At 39.8% G+C, this 20063-nt stretch overlaps 2 protein-coding genes across 3 annotated transcripts; one reads left to right on the top strand and one right to left on the bottom strand.

Annotated features, from left to right (window-relative positions):
• Nucleotides 1–642: 642 nt before the first annotated feature.
• On the bottom strand, nt 643–12313 carry GLT8D1 (glycosyltransferase 8 domain containing 1). 2 transcript variants are annotated; one of them, XM_063291886.1, is made up of 10 exons: nt 11909–12313; nt 7667–7719; nt 7482–7580; nt 6647–6863; nt 5858–5975; nt 5445–5529; nt 4801–4913; nt 3239–3405; nt 1933–2045; nt 643–1452 (listed from the first exon to the last, which is right to left on the bottom strand). In XM_063291886.1, exons 2-10 carry the CDS (start codon nt 7680–7682, stop codon nt 1262–1264), a joined length of 1119 nt encoding a protein of 372 aa, XP_063147956.1. In that variant the 5' UTR covers nt 7683–7719; nt 11909–12313; the 3' UTR covers nt 643–1261. The 2 variants fall into 2 exon arrangements, with proteins under 2 accessions (XP_063147956.1, XP_063147955.1); XM_063291885.1 differs by lacking the exon at nt 11909–12313 and having other exon boundaries at nt 7667–8507.
• An 81-nt stretch (nt 12314–12394) lies between these two features.
• On the top strand, nt 12395–18665 carry SPCS1 (signal peptidase complex subunit 1). Its single transcript, XM_063291887.1, has 4 exons — nt 12395–12742; nt 17571–17630; nt 18030–18116; nt 18493–18665. The coding sequence occupies exons 1-4, from the start codon at nt 12410–12412 to the stop codon at nt 18613–18615; spliced, it is 603 nt and encodes a 200-aa protein (XP_063147957.1). The 5' UTR covers nt 12395–12409; the 3' UTR covers nt 18616–18665.
• The last annotated feature ends 1398 nt before the right edge of the window (nt 18666–20063 follow it).

Genomic DNA, 20063 nt, shown 5'->3' with positions numbered 1-20063 from the left:
AAGTGTACATATATTTCTGGCATGTCATCCTGCTCAATTTGTAAGCAGTAGAACCATATAGAACACTCACTCTAACATACAGGAAATCCAGATTTTAAAAAAAATGATAGTGCAAAGTCCTTCTTGTGCAGGAATTTAACCTTTAATGCAGTATAGCCAAAGCTGTCTCTCCCCCATCCTCTAAATGTTTACTTCTGGTTGTTGTTTTTTTCAGTCACCATTTCATGTCTCAGCCAAACCACAGACATAATCAGTGGATTCCCAAGATCTACCTAATACCTGCTAATTAGAAAGACAGAGGTGGTTCAGCCTTTTTTGAACAAGAACCACATTTAACTTTTGGATGGCCCACCAGAGGTCACGCTCCTCTGTGTGTCTGCCTGTACAGAATAAACACTAATTAAATCCAACATATTTAATCAGATGTCTGTATTTAATATGTTTCTCCTCCTGTTGTACTGTAGTTTAGCAGCAATTGTTGGAGGATGGACACTTGAGTTTCTACACCTCCGCTCTAACTCTTTTCTTGGCAGCAGATCAAAATTTACTTTTTCCTTTAATATGTGAACTTTTCTCCCAAATTTCTAATTAGTTCTTTTAACGTGCATATTTCCCAAATAGATGCTCAAGAAACTGAATCCATTTATTGGAGGAAGTAATATATTGTAAGACAAGATTACTTTTTATTACAGTTACAAAATATAGATTAACCTGAACCCACATACAAACAAATCAAGCTTTGTTTGAGTGACTTTCTCCATGATTTTAAACAGGTTGCTTTAGTGTCGTTGGGTTGTTTCTTCCATCATTTACTAAATAATTACAGAAACAGATTAAATCTACAACAGATTTAAATAAGTGTAAACACCTGACTAAATACTAAAGAGAAAAAGTTCTAACAGAAAACTTACATTCACAGGTTACTGCTAAGAGGAGGAAGATGTTTTTGTTTTGTTTTCTGGTACAAAGAAATAGCTGTGCAAGGCATGTTGCAGATACCCAGGAGTGTCACATTCCTAGATGAAGCTAATTTTGTAACATTTCATTATAAAAGCTTATTTCTGAAGAATTTATCTGGTCCAGCTGCGTAGTTGATATAAGCTGTTCTTCATCTTGTATTTGAAGGCACAATGCTGCTGCTTCAGGCATACAATTTCAAGTCTTTCTCAAATGTAATGCAGATTAAATGGACATACCATTATGATTTCATTCTGTGATCTGACAAGTTTCCTGAGAAAAGTATGTAGCTATTGAGTCCATCTTACTGTGCTGCGTAAATCTCACCGTGCCTCCGAATCAAATTAAATTTGCCACTAGGATCAGGAATGTACCATTTCTCCCAAACATCTGCAAAGGATGCTGTTCGTCCCCAGGGTTTGAAATGTCCATTCCAGTGGAGTAATTTGGCAGCTTTCACAAACTGTGGTGAGTATCTTTTGCCAGCACTTGAACCTTTAAATTGAATAACACAGTAAATTTAACAAGTCATGTGGCAGAAATAGGTGTACCTGCAGTTTTCAACCTCATGTGGAACTAACCATTTGATAGGCTGACTAATTTAAAATTTCATCAGAAATCTTTTGTTCCTTTGTTCCATTCTCACTGCTCACTACCCTCAAAATTGGATAGAAAATAAAATTCTATTTTAGAGTCCTAAAAGCCATAATTGAAGATAAGAAAATCCTTGCACTAAAGTAATCACTAAATGCATATTGAAATATCACAGAAGTTTCAAATATACCATATTCATCAACGTCAGCCTTCTTAAGTAGATAAAAGTAAAAAGTTCAACAAGACTCTCCCAGAGGAAAAACAATCATCTCATTACAGGGGATAAAAAACATCCTGCTAGTGGATTTCTACTCATACAACAAGCTCCAGTTTGGTAATGGTGCAGTATTAATGTGAAATTGTTAGTTTCCCTCTACTTACCAAGATGGCGAACATTCCACATAGGGTCAATCTTTGAATGCCGCTTGTAAAATACAATTAGCAGGGGAGGTGTAGTGATACTGCCAGCGAGAGTCCTGCTGTATATCTCTTCTCTAGTCAATGATTAAGGAAATGCAAATGAAGCAGCTGAACCAAAAGCATAATTATTAACAAAGAAAACCATTTTCATAGATATTTAATTTGAATGGGTTGCAATTACTCTCTTTTTAATGTCTTCTTCACATAATGTTTGTTTCTGCACTATTTTCATAAATATTTGATGGCAAACTCACATTCTTGACAATGAGCCAGAAAAATACAATAAAGGAATTGAGTGACAGCAGAACACAAGACAATTCACTTCAAATAGGAGATCCCTACGGGGGTAAACTTGCCTTAGCCATGAACCCACTGGTTAGCCCTTGGTGCTTGCTCTCAGTTCCCACCTCTGGACATTTGCAGGAAGATGGCAATTGGCATATGTGTGTGCATGACAGTTGGAGCAGGCAATATAGTACAGTCTAGTTATTCTGACTACAGCTTTAAGCCCAGTCAACCTAGCTAATGCCAAAGAACTGCATGAGTTGTAAGGCAAAATAGGTGGAAATAATGTTACCTTCCCTTTCCTTACAGGATAGTTTACGATTATGTGAATTACTTTACACAGTTAAAAAATGCAACTATTAAGTAGGATTATTTCTAGGAGAAAAACTAATAGAAAAGTAGATACAAGGAATGGCCATTCTATAGCACAGACCTGGGGAAACGATTGCCTCCAAATGTTGCTGAATGACTGATGGTGAGGGATGCAAGAAGTTGTATTTCAGCAATGAGATAAAGTGATGATTAAAAGAAAGTGTATGTTGGGAGTAAGAACTGGAAGGAAGAGAGGGAGGTAGACTGAGAGTATGAGATGGGAAAGATATTTAAGAAACCAGGTAACAGAACATTTTTATGTGAAGAATGGTAATTGAAGATCATTGATACTGAAGACCAGGTGTCTCAAGCTGATGGGGAAAGTGATACGGAGTTAATGTAGAAAATTATAGCAAAATATGAATATAGTGGTACAAAAATGATTTTAGCAACTGCCTAGATTTGTTTTTATCAAACTAATGCCCTAAATATTTTGGACTGCAACTTGTAGAATTTTAGGATGTCTAATAGACAACAGGTTGAGGAAGGCTGATAGAAAAGACGGAGACAATTCTTCAGGGTATTTTTCTCTTCCCTCTCCCCTTTTCCATTCTCACATACAATTGCTCTGAATCTTCAACTATCAAATAAAAAACCTGGACATACTCACATAACATTAAGCGCCATCCATTTCTCTAGTTGCTTAGTAACATTTTGTATTTTCCATTCCGTTAGATTTGCAACAAAGACACCTGGATTGAAAGAGCAGGTGCTTGCTTTTATGGACAGCTTCCGAACCAGTTCTTTTTTATAATCAAGAAATCCCATGTAATTATACTGCAAATAAATAGAAATTGGGCCTCAGATTCAGTTTTATTCCTGCCCTCCATCCCAAAGACTTCCTCAGTTACACATGCTTCCTCTCCGTGCAGAAAAGCAGAAAGTTGGATGGAGGCTTAATGTCTCCAATTATGTTAGGTTATTTTAAACAATATATTAATTTGCAGGCACCATTGATAACTACTGTGAAAGGAATTTCAAAGTCTATATGGAACATCACACAAATGAACTTACACAACAGGTTCTCCTTTTTTCCTCCTCCCCCATTTTTTAAAAATCTCATTGAGTCAGACTTGATTTTGTAGCCTGCCATTGCCTTTTTCCAAGTTGAAATGTTTGATCTATCTAGGCCTTGGATTTCTTGAAGTCTCACATGCAAGTACTAACCAGATCTAACCTGCTTAGTATTTTCAAGCCTCCAAGCCTTCAAAGCAGATAGGAAGGGGGCTGGATATAGGGGAAATTCTGTTCTGGTTACGGTTTCTACTATATCCCACTGCCTGCTTAAAAATTATCTTCCTACCCAGTGCATACAACCTGATGTAAAGTTAGTCCTCATTTAGCAACCATTTGCAGTTACGACAGTGATGAAAAAGTAACTTTATGACCAATCCTCGCATTTACAACCTTTGCAGGTCTGTAAAGCAAAGGAAAGCTGAAGTAAGATCATAAGCACCACTGCAGTTTCACTTAGCAACCACTTCACTTAACAGCCAAGTTGCCAGTCCCAGTTGTTGCTAAACGAGGACTACCTGTAATGGTTAAAGTATCAGGCTAGAAACTGGGAGATCATGAGTTCTAGTCCTGCCTTAAGCATGAAGCCAGCTGGGTGGCTTTGGGCCAGTCACTTCTCTCATCCCAAGGAAGCAGGCAGTGGCAAACCACATCCAAAAATGTTGCTAAGAAAACTGCAGAGACTAGTCCAGGCAGTTGCTAGGAGTCAACACGGACTGGAAGGCACACACAAAATTAAATAAAGAGCAATTTACATGTAATTGAAAAAAGTCTGTATCCTTCTTTCTACCTCCTTTTCAGCCCGTGGAAGACAAGATACTTGCTAATTAATGAAAAAGATGAAACTGCTTTTGATTACTTCAAGACAATAATGGTTCTCCTTGGAAGATGGAGAACAAAAGTACATTTTGTAGTATCCTAAAGAGAATCAAAGACCACCTACATAAATAGGCATACATATGCGAAAAGCTTTAACAAATTACATTCTTTCTGATTGATAATCATGAGGTGTACCAGCAGAAAGTTACTGTTTTTAAAACTTGAAAAAAAAACTTTGTTAAAACTAGGTACTAAAAGCTAGTAAAATTTTCAAGTCGTGAATGGAACCAGCGTCTTCTAAAAACTAGGGTCTCTCTCTCCATTTAGAGCTGCTTTCACCTGATTTCCTGCTCCACGGACAGAAAACTTATTTGAGGTAGAGTCGCAATCATCTGAGAATGCAGCCGCATGGCCTGGTTGCAACGGAGTGTTGTAAAGTTCAAGGATATCATCTGAAAATGCATCATAGGCAATAAGAAGCTGCTCTTGCAAACAAATGAAAACCCACATTTTGTCAAGTTACAGGAGGTTTTACATTTCTTTTTAAATTGGAAACCAAAGTTGCCTTGTCCTTTAAGCAAGAGGGACTACGATATCAGCCTTCCCCAAACTAGTGTACTCCAGATGTGTTGGGACTACAGATTTCTGAGAGCTACGATCCCAACACATCGGCACCAGATACGGGGGAATGTTGACATGTAGAAAGGCAATTTATATGGCCTTAAACATCTACATAAACATTCTTGGAGCTGGCTGGTTCTCTAGCCCTGCAGGGACCAGCCTTACCCCTTTATGGGCTGAATTTGATCTGCCCTGACTTGGATTTTATTGTATTTTATATTTATTGAATATTGGTATTATTTATAATTTTACTGAATTTTAAATTGTTTTTACTGTGTGAACCACCCAGAGTCCCCCATGTGGGGGAGATCGGCGATGATAAAAATATGATAAATAAATATACAAAAAGCAAAGTCCCATACCTTGTACAATCACATCATCATCCAAATAAATGACCTTTTCTGCATTGGGGACCCAATTAGGTAGGTAGAATCTTGCAAAGGTCAGCTAGAAAGAAACAAAAGATGATAAAAGCAATCATGACACGGCAAGCACGAGATACTTATCAAATCTTGTTGACATACCTTCATATCTGACAAGATTAAGTAGAAGTATTTGCAACTTGGTGAAAGTGATGACATTGCCAAATATTCCTTAGTAAATTACCGAAGCTGTCCTAACTAAATCAGATATGCAAAACAGAATCAAGGATTGTAATACTAGTAATTAAAAGATAACTTTCTCAAAGGTGTAACATCTAAGCATATATTCAAACAAATTATCAGTAATGGTGAAACAAGTTACATTTACAATAACATAAATTAGTAATACTCACTGGTTTTATGGAATCTGGCATCTTTGAGTCTATCTGCACTTTTCCAGCCAGCATACCAGGATCAAAATTCAAAATTTGGTATTGAACATTTTTTAGATTGGTTTTACTAAGCCATGATCTACACAAGAGAACAACAGAAATAGCAAATATTACTGTAATAGCTGGAGTGATATGGTACAAAAATAATTCTTTGAATTTTCTCATCTTGAGTCCTGTGACAATCAGGAGTATGACAGAGTATGACAATCTGAAGTCAAATATTACAAAATCCAGTTTATGTAGTGGTTAAGTTACCATGCCAAAAACTGGGAGACTGAGTTCTAGTCCTACCTGAGGCACGAAGCCAGCTGGGCGACCTTGGGCCAGTCCCTCTCAGCCCTAGGAAGGAGGCCATGGCAAACCACTTCCAAAATCTTGCCAAGAAAACTGCAGGGACTTGTCCAGGCAGTTGCCAGGAGTCAAGATTGACTCAAAGATCTACCTACCTACCTACCTATCACAGACTAGGGCTGCAGAGACTACAAATATGATCTGGAAGAAGAAGCAAGTATAGCACCCCTTAGTACTCGCTAAAGCAGCCATGTTTCTTTTCAAGATTCCAGGAAGTCTGAAAAAATATGCAGTTGCTTTAAAAATCACCTCAATAGGTCAATTCATTAAAGACGTGGAATAAATAATAGTCTATTTGTCATTAAATATAACTGTCTTTTGCCAATGCACTATTGCATTTAAAAATCACCCCCTACTAAAATAAGTTGTCAGTAAAATTCCACAAACATGCTTTTTTACCTTAGATGGTCCACAGTGTCATTCAAAGTGACAATATGGAATGCCACATTGGATTTGGTGTTTTGCTGAATACTGTTCACAGCTGCAATTACACCCCCAAGCCTTTCATCAGATGCCGTAATGACCACAGGGATTTCCTTGTCATTTTGGTCCACTGTCAATCTTTGAGGAGCTTCAGGTATAAAATCTATTGGCTGAAGTCCTAATGCATTTGAATCTGCATTTAAAGCATTACATTTTGATTTAGTTCAGATTTTGTGATATGTAAACCAAAGTTAATAGCAGAATATGTTTTGCAAACTCAATTATGGTTTCTTGAATAAGCCATGATTAAACAAGCCATGGTTAAACTAGCTCATGTGATGATTAAACCAATCTTTTATCGCTTAATGATCAACTCTGATGAGGCAACAAACAATTTAAACTCACTTCCAGACAATAAGATTTACAGGTTGAAATCATGTCCAATATAGAATCTTTATGTTAAATTATATTAAATAATTGATACAAAAACGCAACTCCATGACTGTATTTCAGCTCAGATACCATGAAAATAGTCATGCTGCACAGTGACTGTTTCACTTCTAACAACACCTAGTGAGAAATGTTAAATAACAGTAAAAGCAGACAATTATAAGGAACTGCTATTGAATGACAATATTTATTAATGAAGTATGGAATCAAAATTAAAAAGTGCTACCATGGAATATGGCTTTTACAGAAAAAACGTGCTTATAAAATCGCATACAAAATCATATACAGAGTTACTTATTTCCTATCAAATAAACATTGTTTACTGAAGCAGACTTATTAAAACAGAGAAATGGAGGAATACCTGATAATTCTTTTTTCAAGAGATCACTGAGACCTAGAAAGTTGTGATGCAGCACTAACAAAAATATAACAACAAGAAGTACGAGGATGAATATGTTTACTGCAATGAAAAAAGAAAGCGATTGTTAGAATAACAGCATCTGAGTATTTTAACTTTTAAAAAATGCTATTTAAGGGAAACAGTACCTTTTCTTAGTGTCATTTTCTTTGTGCATGAAAAGCAAAATCTCTTCAAAAGTCTACAAAAAAGGAACATAACTAAGAAAGTCTCCACAAATGTGCAAAGAGATCTGATAAATCATAAGGCATCATATTCACATGTAAATAGTAATACTGTCCATAATGTGGAACAAACATTTGAAGGAAATGTTGACAGGTTTCCAGTATCTGCTCAGGAAAAGACATTTTGAAATGTAACTTTCCATCTATCTTTGGCTGGGACACTCAGAGATATTTTTATGAAGAACAGGTATTTACTATATTTAGCGATTCAAGAATGAACAAAAGGATAGAGTTCCTCTTAAATGCAGAAAGCAAATGAAAAAGACAGGAAACAGAGCTTACATCTGCCATTTCAGGCTTTCATTCTCACTATAGCTCAATAATCTGCTTCCAAACTGAAGTTAAGTACAAAGCAATTTTGTCTAAGCTGCAGTCTAATTAGGGAGGGCTGGCTTCATAGTCTGGTAACCCTGAGCTATCCCTATTTTACTTCTTAGAATATTCTCACCACATAGCCTTTTGCACTGATAATGAGACAGCTTAACTGTTGCCACTGCACTGAGTTTTATAGGCATATGCTGCAGGCTGCACTGGTGAACTGCCCATATTCTACGAATACACACTTCTGTAAGCCTTTACTAATCAATAAATCAGGAATTTGAGGCTAACAAAGATATTAAAAAAGATTCCTATGAGATAGCTTCTCAATTATCATAGTCAACCTGCAATGCCTTTATAGTAACAGCTGTGTTTAAATGAGATTATGGTGTTTTGCTAGATCATAAATTGTGGGGTTATAGAATGAACAGAATCTGGGGGTCCTCCTGGACTCACGGCTCCTGCTCAAAGAGCAGGTGGCAGTCGTGGCCAGGAGGGCCTTTGCACAGCTTCATGTTGTGCGCCAGTTACGCCCTTTCCAGGAGGCCCTTCGCACAGCCACTCCTGCCCTGGTCATCTCCCATACAGACTGCTGCAACGCGCTTTACATGGGGCTACCCTTGAAGAGTATCCAGCGGCTACAGCTGGTCCAAAATGTAGCTGTGCAGGCAATTCTTGGTGTCCTTAGATGGGCATGTGTTACACTACTGCTTCGCAAGCTGCATTGGGTACTAATCTGCTTCCGGGTCCAATTCAAGGTGTTGGTTATCACCTTTAAAGCCCTTCATGGCATGGGTCCAGGACACCTGAGGGACTGCCTCTTCCCCATTGCATCAACCCATCCCACCCGATCATGCAGAGAGGGCATGCTACGGACCCTGTCTGTAAGAGAATATCATCTGGCGGGGTCCAGGAAGCGGGCCTTCTCTGCAGAGCCACCCGCCCTCTGGAATACTCTTCCTCCAGAGATAAGACAGATTCCATCTTTTGTGGTCTTCCAAAAACAATTAAAGACTTGGTTCTGCCACCTCGCTTGGGGCGGGAAGGGAAGTAGTAACACCTGGAGATGGTTAGCGCCTTAAATGGCCCCTTTAGATACACGTGAATGTATTCCAACTGCTACCTTCATCTGGATTTTATATTCTATTTATGTTTATGTCATATTTGTATTTATATTTATTAGAGTATTTTAATGTTTTTATCTTTGCTGTAAACCACCCAGAGTCCCACCTTTGGGTGGAGATGGGCAGTGGCTAAATGTAATAAATAAATAAAATTAATAATTCGTAATCTTACTATAAACTGGTTTTTAAACAAGTCCTGGCTGAATATAACTACATCTATCCTTTTAATTCATATGATACTTTACAAGAAGTCAATGTTATCAAAACTGCAATATTAAGAATTCAAATTAATGATGATAAGGACAATCAGGGAACTAGAAATTATGTTCTATGTGAAGGAACTGAGAATATTTAGCACTGAGATGAGAAGATAAGGGGAGATATTACAGTACTTGTGAGATAGCAGAAAGGATGCCATAAGAACATAAGAAGTGCCGTACTGGATCATGTCAAGTTCCGTCATGACTCTTCAATTGCTTTTTTTCTAATCATTTTTTTTTTTTGGCCATTCAATCATGTCTGATCCTCGGCAACTGCCTGGACAAGTCCCTGCAGTTTTCTTGGTAAGATTTCAGAACTGGTTTGCTATTGCCTCCTTCCTAGAGCTGAGAGACAGTGACTGGCCCAAAGTCATCCAGCCGGCCTTCATGCCTAAGTCTCCTGGTTTCTAGCCTGTTGCATTAACCAAGCTGGCTTTGTGCTAAGGCAGGACTAGAACTCACAGTCTCCCAGTTTCTAGCCTGATGCGTTAACCACTACACCAAACTGGGTAAAGTAAAGTAAAGTAAAGTAAAGTAAAGTAAAGTAAAGTAAAGTAAAGTAAAGTAAAGTAAAGTAAAGTAAAGTAAAGTAGAGTAAAGAGTAAAGTAAAGAGTAAAGTAAAGTAAAAAGTAAAGTAAAGTAAAGTAAAGTAAGAGTAAAGTAGGGTGTTTCTAATCATTTTGATAGCCCTCTTCTGCACTTATACCAGCTCTAGGATCTTTTTCAGTGTGATCACCACAACTATATGGAGTATTCAGGTGCAGACATACCACAGATTTATGAGAGAGTAATACAACGTTAGCAGTTTTTATTTTTAAACCCTTTTCTGATGAACCCTAGCATAGAATTTACCTTCTTTTTAACAGCTGCTGCACATGTAATCAGCACCTTCATTGAGCTATCCACTATAATCCTAAAATCTTTCTTCCTGATTACAGACCGCTCAGATCCCTTCAATGTATATGTGAAGTTGGGGGAAAGTACCTCACTTTATATTTATTTTAGCTGAGCTGCATTTGCCATTTATTCTATCTATAGAAATCCTTCTGGAGCTCATCATTTTTGGTTTTCAATACCCTGAAAAGTTTGATATCATCTGCAGACTTGAGCACTCGCTGCTTACTCATATGTCAAGATTATTGTATTTCACACAGAAGGTCAAGCTCTCTTCTCCATAGTTTCAGAGTGCAGATACAAAATAATACATTTAAGTTACAGGATGGCACATTCTGAATGAACTTCCTACAATTAAGAGCAGTTTGACAGTGAACCTAATTAACCACGGAGCTTGTACGTTCCCCTTTACTGTATATATACATATATACACATACATATACATTCAGGCAGGGGTTGGACAGCATCTGTCAGAGATGCTTCAGTTTGGATGCCTGTACTGAGTTGGGGAGAAGGAAAATTGATTTGTTTGAAATATGGTGTTGGAGGAGGCTCTTGCACATCCCTTGGACTGCAAAGATAACAAAGAAGTGTTGAAGTGCATAAAACCGGTCATGTCACTAGAAGGAAAAATAACAAAACGTAGACTGTTACTTTGGTCATGTCATGAGATCAACAATGTTGGAGGAAGACGTTATGCTTGGAATGGTCAGTGGCAAAAGACGACACCAAAGAATGTGCTGGTTGGATGTAATCAAAGCAGACACAGGCCAAAATATAAAGCAACTGAATGAAGCTGTACAAGATTGGAAATCATGGAGAGAGCTGGCTTATGGAATTGCCAAGGGTCGGATACGACTGAATGGACAATTCAATTCAATTGAGTTGGGGGAGCAAGTAATACCTTAAATGCCCTCTTCAAACATTTATATGGTTTATTCCCACGGTACCTTTCAAATTAATACCTGTCAATCTTGAAAGTTCACATTTTAAGATAATTCTTCTGTCATATAAAATTTGCTCAGGATTAGAATCACCATTCAACCATTATTGTTAGCTATTAGGTATCAACCAGTCAGCTGACTGTATGGACAACTATCAAGAGCAGATGTTGCTTTTCTGCAGCTTTATAACTGCTGCTCTGCAATGCTCTTCTATATGTTAGTTCACGTACACGCATTTACCTGAACGTTTAACATGTTATCTCTCTAATGCTTTTTTCCCCTTTCCACTATGTAATCCTGTTCTAAGACGCCTGCATCGTTACTAGATGCACCCTACCGCAGGTGACAACAGTTAAGGATCACAACAGCCCATCAGTTAAAAAGAATCTACTACTTTTCAAAAGGAAGCAGCATTACTCATTTGCTGTCCAGCCCCTTGCTCAGACATGCTGACCACCTGACTAGATCTGCTGCATATTAAAAAGAAGGAAAATGAATAATATCTAAATGATATATAGTAAGGCTTATTATTCATAGCGCATCATCACAGCAGTTTAACCCCCATGATATGGCTAACAGGCAGGGTCTATTCTCACGAGTCTTACTTGCTGGCCCGGAATACGGGGATCCTTCTATTTCTCCCTTCCCTTCGCAAAGTCTGGCGGCCACGCGCGAAATGCCAACTCAACAGCAAGTAATCAGCAGCTGGAAAAATAAAAGGTGCCTATCATAGTGCCTGATAAAAAAAAAAAGCGATAAGTAAACAGCCGCGTTTACAAGAGAGTTAATGCCAAATATGTCTCCATAACTACACCCAATATTTTTTTGTGGTAGGAAAAAACACAGAGAGGCAACAAGTGAGACGTCAACCTGACTTAGGTCCCTTTCCTACGAAACGAAAGGGGTGGGAAACGCCTCCTGCGCTTATTGTCATGGTGACGAACTAAGGCGCCACCGTCCGCAAAGAGGCCTGTGATGTCATGGCGCTATTGCCAGCCGACCGATAGGTGGCAGATCCACTGGCGGAGTCGGTTTGCTTCTGGAATGAGGCCAGAAGGGGAGCGGCCTCCACTCCCTGCCCGAGCCGAAACGGAAATCCAAAAACGATGAGGCGGGGCAAGGGAACGTCGATTCCAGTATGCTCGGAAGCGCCCGTCTTACGGCGCAGAGCTGTCACGACCAAGAAGCCGGAAGCGCGCCTTGGCTGTTCTTCGCCCGACTCTTCCGGCTCCGACTCCAAGTCGCAGGGCGACCCTTTCCAGGCGCCGGAGAGTAAGCTTCCTCCCTGCAGAGCCGAGGAGCCCCTTTCGACCTCGGAGCCGCTTGCAGCCCGCGAGCCCCCGCTGACCTCTTTCCTCTTGGACGGCTGCAGAGATCTAGGCGCCGCTGCTCCCCCGGGCACCATGCTCAACATCTTCCGATCGATCCCGACGCAGATGGTAAGGCGGTGGCGTCCCGGAACTTGCCTCTGTCGCGTCCCGCTAGTCGAGGAGAGAACTGTTGCCGCCCTCCCGACTTTGAGGTCGGGCAGGAAGTGGTAAAGCATCCAGGCACCAAATAGCAACAGCCTGGCTGTCTTCGCTGATAAGGAGACGTGTCCTAAAAGTAGAGGCGCCCGAGGGTCCGATGACTGTAGGTGCCGATTAAACGGAAAGATTTTCGGTTCAGAAAACAAACAAACAAAAAAAGAGGCTCTATTGTTCTACGTCCTCTGCCCCCTCCTTGAATTATTGTCTCCAGTTATGTAAAATGTAATACCTAAACTTGTCTACTCGAAAATTTATTTATCAAATTTGTCACCGCCCATCTCCTCCCACCAGAGGGACTCTGGGCAGTTTACAACAAAATACTTAGTAAAACAATAACTACATAAAATACATTATAAAATTACGTATTAATAATAATATAAATAAAAATAAAGTCCAGATGGCTGTATTTCATTCAGTCTTCACGTGGAAGGGGTACTTCAAGGCACTAGCCAACCCCAGGCTTGACTCCTCTCCTCCCCGCCCCAGGCCAGCTGGCAGAGCCAGGTCTTCAAGTTTATCCGAAAGGCCAGGAGCTATGGGGCTAGCCTAACCTCAGTACCATGCTAAAATCAGTTAAACATATTTAACACTGAATTCCGCTTCATAAAGGTAAAGCCAAACAACAGAGACTAACATCAGCCTTGGAAAATATTGAAACATTAAAAATATTACATTGATTTAATTTATTAAAGACTTAGGTAAATAAAAGGATATTGCTTACTGCTGACAGAATATTGATATAGGTGAAATGGGCACTTCTGAAAATGTTCTCTCCCACAAAGGTCTCTTCTATAATTTAAAGGAACATTTGGCAAAGTTAATAAAGTTAAAAAGTTTAGGTATGAATAAACTTGAGAAGCATTTCCTCAAACACAAAGCTGCATAAAACTATATATATTGGGATTCTTTACAGTGTAATCCCTGCGGTGTGCAAGTGCCAGCTCAGATAGTTAGATAGATAATTTTAACATCCTATTCTCTTGAGGCTTAGCGTAAACTGGGCAGACTAGACTTGTTGGTTCCATCTTGTTTTGTAAATAGACTAGACTTGTTCAGTTGATTGTTTTGTTTATTTGGAACATTTGTATGGCCATCCAAATCTAAACATGACCCAACATGGGTGGCTTGATTATGTGCCATCAAGCCATTTTCCACTCATAGGGACTAGATAGATGGCTTACATCACACAGCAACTTCAGAGGATCTTGGATGACATGGTTATTTGAACAACTTTCAGTTGTGTTTCAGGCCTGGGTATGGGATTGAAACAGCATTGGTCGTGCTTTTAGGTGACCTCTGATGGGAGTGGGATAGGGGTAGTGCATCCATCCTTGCTCTATTTGGCCTCTCAGCAGCTTTCAATACCATTGACCATAGTAGCCTCCTGGACCAGCTGCAGGGGTTGGGAGTGAGTGATACTGTATTGTGTTGGTTCTGTGCCTTCCTCCATGGGCAGTTCCATCTGGTGTTCATCAGGAGAGGTCCCATTCTTGGCCCCTACTTTGTGAGGTCCCGCAGAGTTCAGTGCTCTCTCCACTCCTGTTTAACAGCTACATGAAGCTGCTGGGTGAGATTATCCATTGCCATGGGGAGAGGTATGATCAGTACAGTGCTGATACCCAGACATACATTTCTGCTCCTGGCAAATTAAGTGATGCTGTTGAGGTCCTGATCCGGTGCTTGGAGGTTGTGGGTGTTTGGATGGGGAGCAACAGGCTTTGGCTCAATCCTGGCAAGACTCAGAGGATTTGGGGGCCTTCAGGGTCCAGGAACTTAATATCTTTGGTGCTGGGTGGGGAGGCACTGCCCCAAACAGACCCTATGCTCAATCTGGGGGTCCTTCTAGACTTATCAAGCTGGTGGCAGTTGTGGCTAGGAGGGCATTTATTTATTTATCAATCAAATTGGTCACTGCCCATTTCCTCTCACCAGAGGGACTCTGGGTGGTTTACAACAAGAGTAATCAATTAAAAAAATATAAAACACAATACAATATATAAAAATATAAACACCATTAATAAAAACTATGAAGATAGGAGTAAAAATAAAGTCCAAGCAGCAGGATGTGATACAGTCCATGTAGGCAAGGAGTGTCCTAGGGTGCCAGCCATCCCCAAGCAGAGCTACTCCCTTCTCCACCCCAAGCAAGACAGCAGAACCAGGTCTTCATGTTCCTCCGAAAGATCACGAGCAACAGGGCCAACCACACCTCCAGGGGCAGTGTGTTCCACAGGGCGGGAGCTACTGCAGAGAAGGCCTGCTTCCTGGACCCCGTCAAATGGAATTCTCCTGTAGACGGGGTCCACAGCACGCCCTCTCTGCATGATCGGGTGGGGCGGGCTGATATAATGGGGAAGAGGTAGTCCCTCAGGTAACCTGGCCCCATGCTATGTAGGCCTTTAAAGGTGATAACCAACACCTTGAATTGGACCCAGAAGCAGACTGGTACCTAGTACAGCTCGCGGAGTAAAGGTGTTGCGTGTGCCAATCTAGGGGCACCAAAAACAACCCACATGGCTGCATTCTAGACAAGCTGTAGCTTCCAGATACTCTTCAAGGGTAGCCCCATGTAGAACGAATTGCAGTAGTTTATGTGAGATAACAAGGGCATGAGTGACTGTTCGAAGGGCCTCCCGATCCAGGAAATGGTGTAACGCACACAACATGAAGTGTTGCAAAGGCCCTCCTGGCCATGGCTGCCACCTGCTCTTTGAGCAGGAGCTGTGAGTCCAGGAGGACCCCCAGATTATGCAACAGGTTTGTCTGGGGCAGTGCAATGCCCCCAGAACCAAAGATGACAAAGTCCCCGATATGGAAGAGCCATTAACCCACAGCCACTCCGTCTTACCAAGGTTCAGCTGAAGCCTGTTGTTCCCCACCCAGGCCCCTACAACCTCCAGGCACCAAGAGAGGGCAGTCACAGTATCACTTACCTCACCCAGGATGGAGACGTACAATTGAATATCATCAGCATATTGATGATACCTCATCCCGTTGTGACGAATGATCTCACCCAGTGGTTTCATGTAGATGTTGAAAAGGAGCGGAAAGAGAACTGAACCCTGCGGCACTCCACAAAGGAGAGGCCGAGGGTCGGACCTCTCGCTCCTTATCACCACAGATTGGAACTGGCCCTGGAGGAAGGAGAACCAGCGCAGGACCACGCCACCCACCCCCAACTCCCTGAGCTGCCCCCAAAGGATACCATGGTCGATGGTATTGAAAGCCGCTGAGAGGTCAAGAAGAGCAAGGATGGATGCACTCCCTCCATCCCACTCCCGCCAGAGGACCTTTGCACAACTTTGGGTTGTATGCCAGTAGCACTCGTTCCTGGATCAGGAGGCTTTAAGCTCAGTCACTCATGCCCTGGATTACTGTAATGTGCTCTACACTGGGCTGCCCTTAAAGAGCATCTGGAAGCTGTAACTGGTGCAAAATGCAGTGGTGCAGGCAGTAATGGGTGTTCCTTGATCAGCGCAAGTTACATCTCTGCTCCACAAGTTGCATTGGTTGCCAGTTTGCTTCTGGGTTCAATTCAAGGTGCTGGTAATGACATATAAAGCCCTAGATGGCATGGGGCCGGATTATTTGAGGGACCACCTCTCCCAGGTTCCACCTGTCTCATCAAGTCTGGCAGGAAGGGCATGTTATGGCTCATCTACCAGAGTTGCATCTGACAAGACCTAGGTGAGCCTTTTCTGGCACAGCACCCATCCTTTGGAGCATCATCCCTCCTGAGGTTAGGCTGGCCTCAACCCCATTGCTTTCTAGAAGGCCCTGAAGACATGGCTCTGCTGCCATACCTGGGGATCCATTGGTGGCATGCAGCCTGTGCAATGGTTTTATTGTTCATAAGATGGATGCCACTCTCCTGCAGATTATGTTTTGTAGGCTTTTAATGGTTTTAATTTTTAATGTGTTTTAATGGCTTTTTGTGTTTTTTTAATACATTTGTTTTTTTGGTTTTTAACTGTGAGCCACCTAGAGTCGCAAATGTGAGATGTACAAATTGAACACATAATAAATATAAATGAGCAGACCAAAATCAACTAGTTTATTCTGTTCGGTTCTAGCTGAATTTGCTCCAATTAACTAAGCTCATACATTGCACCAAACTATGATTTATTGTGACTATGAATTATTATTTAAGCCACAATTACTGAGTTCAAATAAAAACCACATTAAATCTTAATAGAATGTGAACACAGGTATCTGAAGGTATCTAGGCAGAACACAGGTATCTGGAGGATTTTACAAAAATCTTATAGTTTTCATGGTAGTGAGGTAAAGCAAAATCTTTTTTACATCCTCTGGTCCTTGTTAGGCAAAACTTGACAAGCATGCAAACCGTTTAAGAAGTGAGCTGATGTCATTAGAGGCAACTGTAGCTAGCTGTGCCTAAAGATGTCACAAAAGTCAAATGTAATTTGACCATAAACCTTCCAGCAGTGCTGTGTAAATATAGTTAATTATATTTACTGTATATGTCTAACAAAGGCAATTAGAAGTGAACTGTACTCTGACAGCATAATGGAAAGTCTCGCAGTATACTTAGCTGTTCTTTCACATTCAGTAGAAACATCTATTTTTAAGATCTCTTCGAGTTGATTTTTAAATGCATTTTCAGTTCTTATTCCTATTACATTATCAGAAATCTAGTGTTTTCATCATTGTGTAAGCTGTAAGAATTACAGGTATGGAGAAAATATTGGTGCTACTGATTTTTCTTTTTCCACAGGACTACAAAGGTCAAAAACTAGCAGAGCAGATTTTTCAAGGAATAATTCTTTTCTCTGCTGTAAGTATAATGAAAACAAAATACTATCTATATTATATATACATATAAGTAGGCAGAACACTGTCACTGTAAGTTATACATTCACCACCTCTTTCCACTTTTGCCTCCTGAAAAGATGTTCATGAGAGGTGAGGCATGAGATCCTTGGGAATATTTTATGAGATGTATTAGGGAATAAGCAAAACCCATCCCCTTCCAATCACTCCAGCAAAAATGTCTGCTGGATCCCAGTCCTTTTCAAAACAGGTGTCTTTGCAGTAAGAATATCTATATATTTCTTATGAATCCCCAGTGTTAACTTCCTTAGTAACTAATCTAAGTTATTGTACACATTTTAAACTGTTGTATTGGGTTTGAGAAATAGCCTTTTCTTTGTTCTATCTGATTTTTGTCTTGCAGGTGATTGGCTTTATTTATGGGTATATCACTGAACAGTTTGGCTGGACAGTTTACATAGTAATGGCTGGATTTGCTATATCATGCCTGGTAAGAATATGATTTTATAGAAAATGTACAGTATATATTCAAAATACCAAGTTCTGCAAAGGCTGTAGTAAACTGTACCTGTAATGCAATCATGCACCTAAACAATTGATACACAGTAATTAATTTTTCTTTGGACAATGAATTATCAACATTCTATTCTATGTAATACTGTTGCATTGACATTCGTTTTTTGTTGTTTGTTTGTGCAATTGGCTTTTTTCCTGATCTTCATTTGGAGTAATTGCATACAGTGGTAATATGGAAATGCTGCTCTGCAAGATTCCTTCACTTCCTTTGTACCTAATCTTAGTTTATCTAGCCAAAAAACAAGCATTTAATAGGAGTTTTGAGTTGTCCTACATTTCTTCTATTACAGCTCACACTGCCTCCATGGCCCATTTACCGTCGCAATCCTCTGAAATGGCTACCTGTCCAGGAATCTGCAACAGATGATAAGAAACCTGCAGACAGAAAAGTAAAGAGGCATCCTAAAAATTGAAAAACTACATCTTCTGTATGATTTTCGGCCATTAAATTTGCTTTAAAATTAATTTCTCCTCTTCCTTTACTTGGTTTGTTGTTTATGAATCTGACGGCAATACAAAACCTCTGCACACAGCTGGAGAATAAATTCTTCCTATGTATTTAACTACATCTACCTACAGTATGGTAAATTTGATGATTTATTACTATTAAGTAAATTTAATATTGGAGTAGCTGCATTTAATAGAGGTGTTGCTTAGCTCACAATAGTTTAGCCCACCAATCATTTTCTAGTACATTCTGAGAGGATTAATTAAGTCATGGAAATAATTATTTTGCTGCAATAGTTAAAAGTCTACTACCACTAATCGTAGAAATTTCAGGTGTTTAACAATCTTAACTCTAGTCAACAATAAAATAGGCTATATCTTTAAACTACTCTGTCAGACATTATTGCAAAATCATGTTGTAACCAATTCTGAACCTGTGCATAAATGGCATATTAAATATGTATATATTCAACATTTTCAAAGTCATATTAATTTATTGCAGCACAAACAAAATCTTCAGGTACTTTGATTATTAGCATTTATTATGGGATGAGATTTCATGGATTACAGTTCACTTTAACAGATACATCATGGAAGATCCAGAGTTCCAGATTATAGACTCATGAACACATATGGCAATTATCAGTTGTGATCAGTGAGAATAAATGGACACAAATCATAGCGTCAGAAATCACAGTATTATCTAAAAAATACAGTGGCGACTATTTCAACCTCTACAAACACTAACTGACCTTACAGAGGCCTTTCTTGGATGAATGAACTTCAAAAGAAACTCCAGCATGAAGTTGCCAAATTACATTTGATGTAGCAATTCAATTTTGTCACCTATGGCTTGGACCAAGATTACAGGTGCATATGTGGATTAATTTTATCAGGCCAGAATGATTGTGTTTTCAATAATGTTTTGATGCTGTAACCATTTTGCTTTTGTCATGTTTATGACTTTTGCATTTAATTTCCTTCCGACAGCACTCTTATGCATTCCATACCCCCCATCATTCATGCATACTTTTCCTGCATCTGAACTGTAACCCATAATCATTTATTCCATGATAAATGCTGGTACTCTGTGAACTGGCAACGCGTTTGTTGCTTTTAAATTTTATTACTGCATGTCCTAAAAAAATATGAAGAACAAAGATAATAACTCCCCGTTTTCCAGGCTTTGGAGAAAAGTTTATTGAGATAATGGCTGTGTTTGTATAACAACTATCTTTTGGGGATGTAACAGCTCCTTCCACTTGGAGAAGCTTCCAGTCTGGCAGCATATTTCCATTGGCAGAATGGACAATGGCAGAATTTTCACCCTCTTCCTGTGGTCTCCTGGAAATCTGCTCTGTATCATTAGGAGATTTTCTGGAATATTGGGGATTCCAGCAGCATTGAAACGGCA

The sequence above is a fragment of the Candoia aspera genome, chromosome 2, assembly GCF_035149785.1.
Source record: "Candoia aspera isolate rCanAsp1 chromosome 2, rCanAsp1.hap2, whole genome shotgun sequence".
Classification (NCBI taxonomy): Eukaryota; Metazoa; Chordata; class Lepidosauria; order Squamata; family Boidae; genus Candoia; species Candoia aspera.
This window is presented reverse-complemented; position numbering and strand designations above follow the sequence as displayed.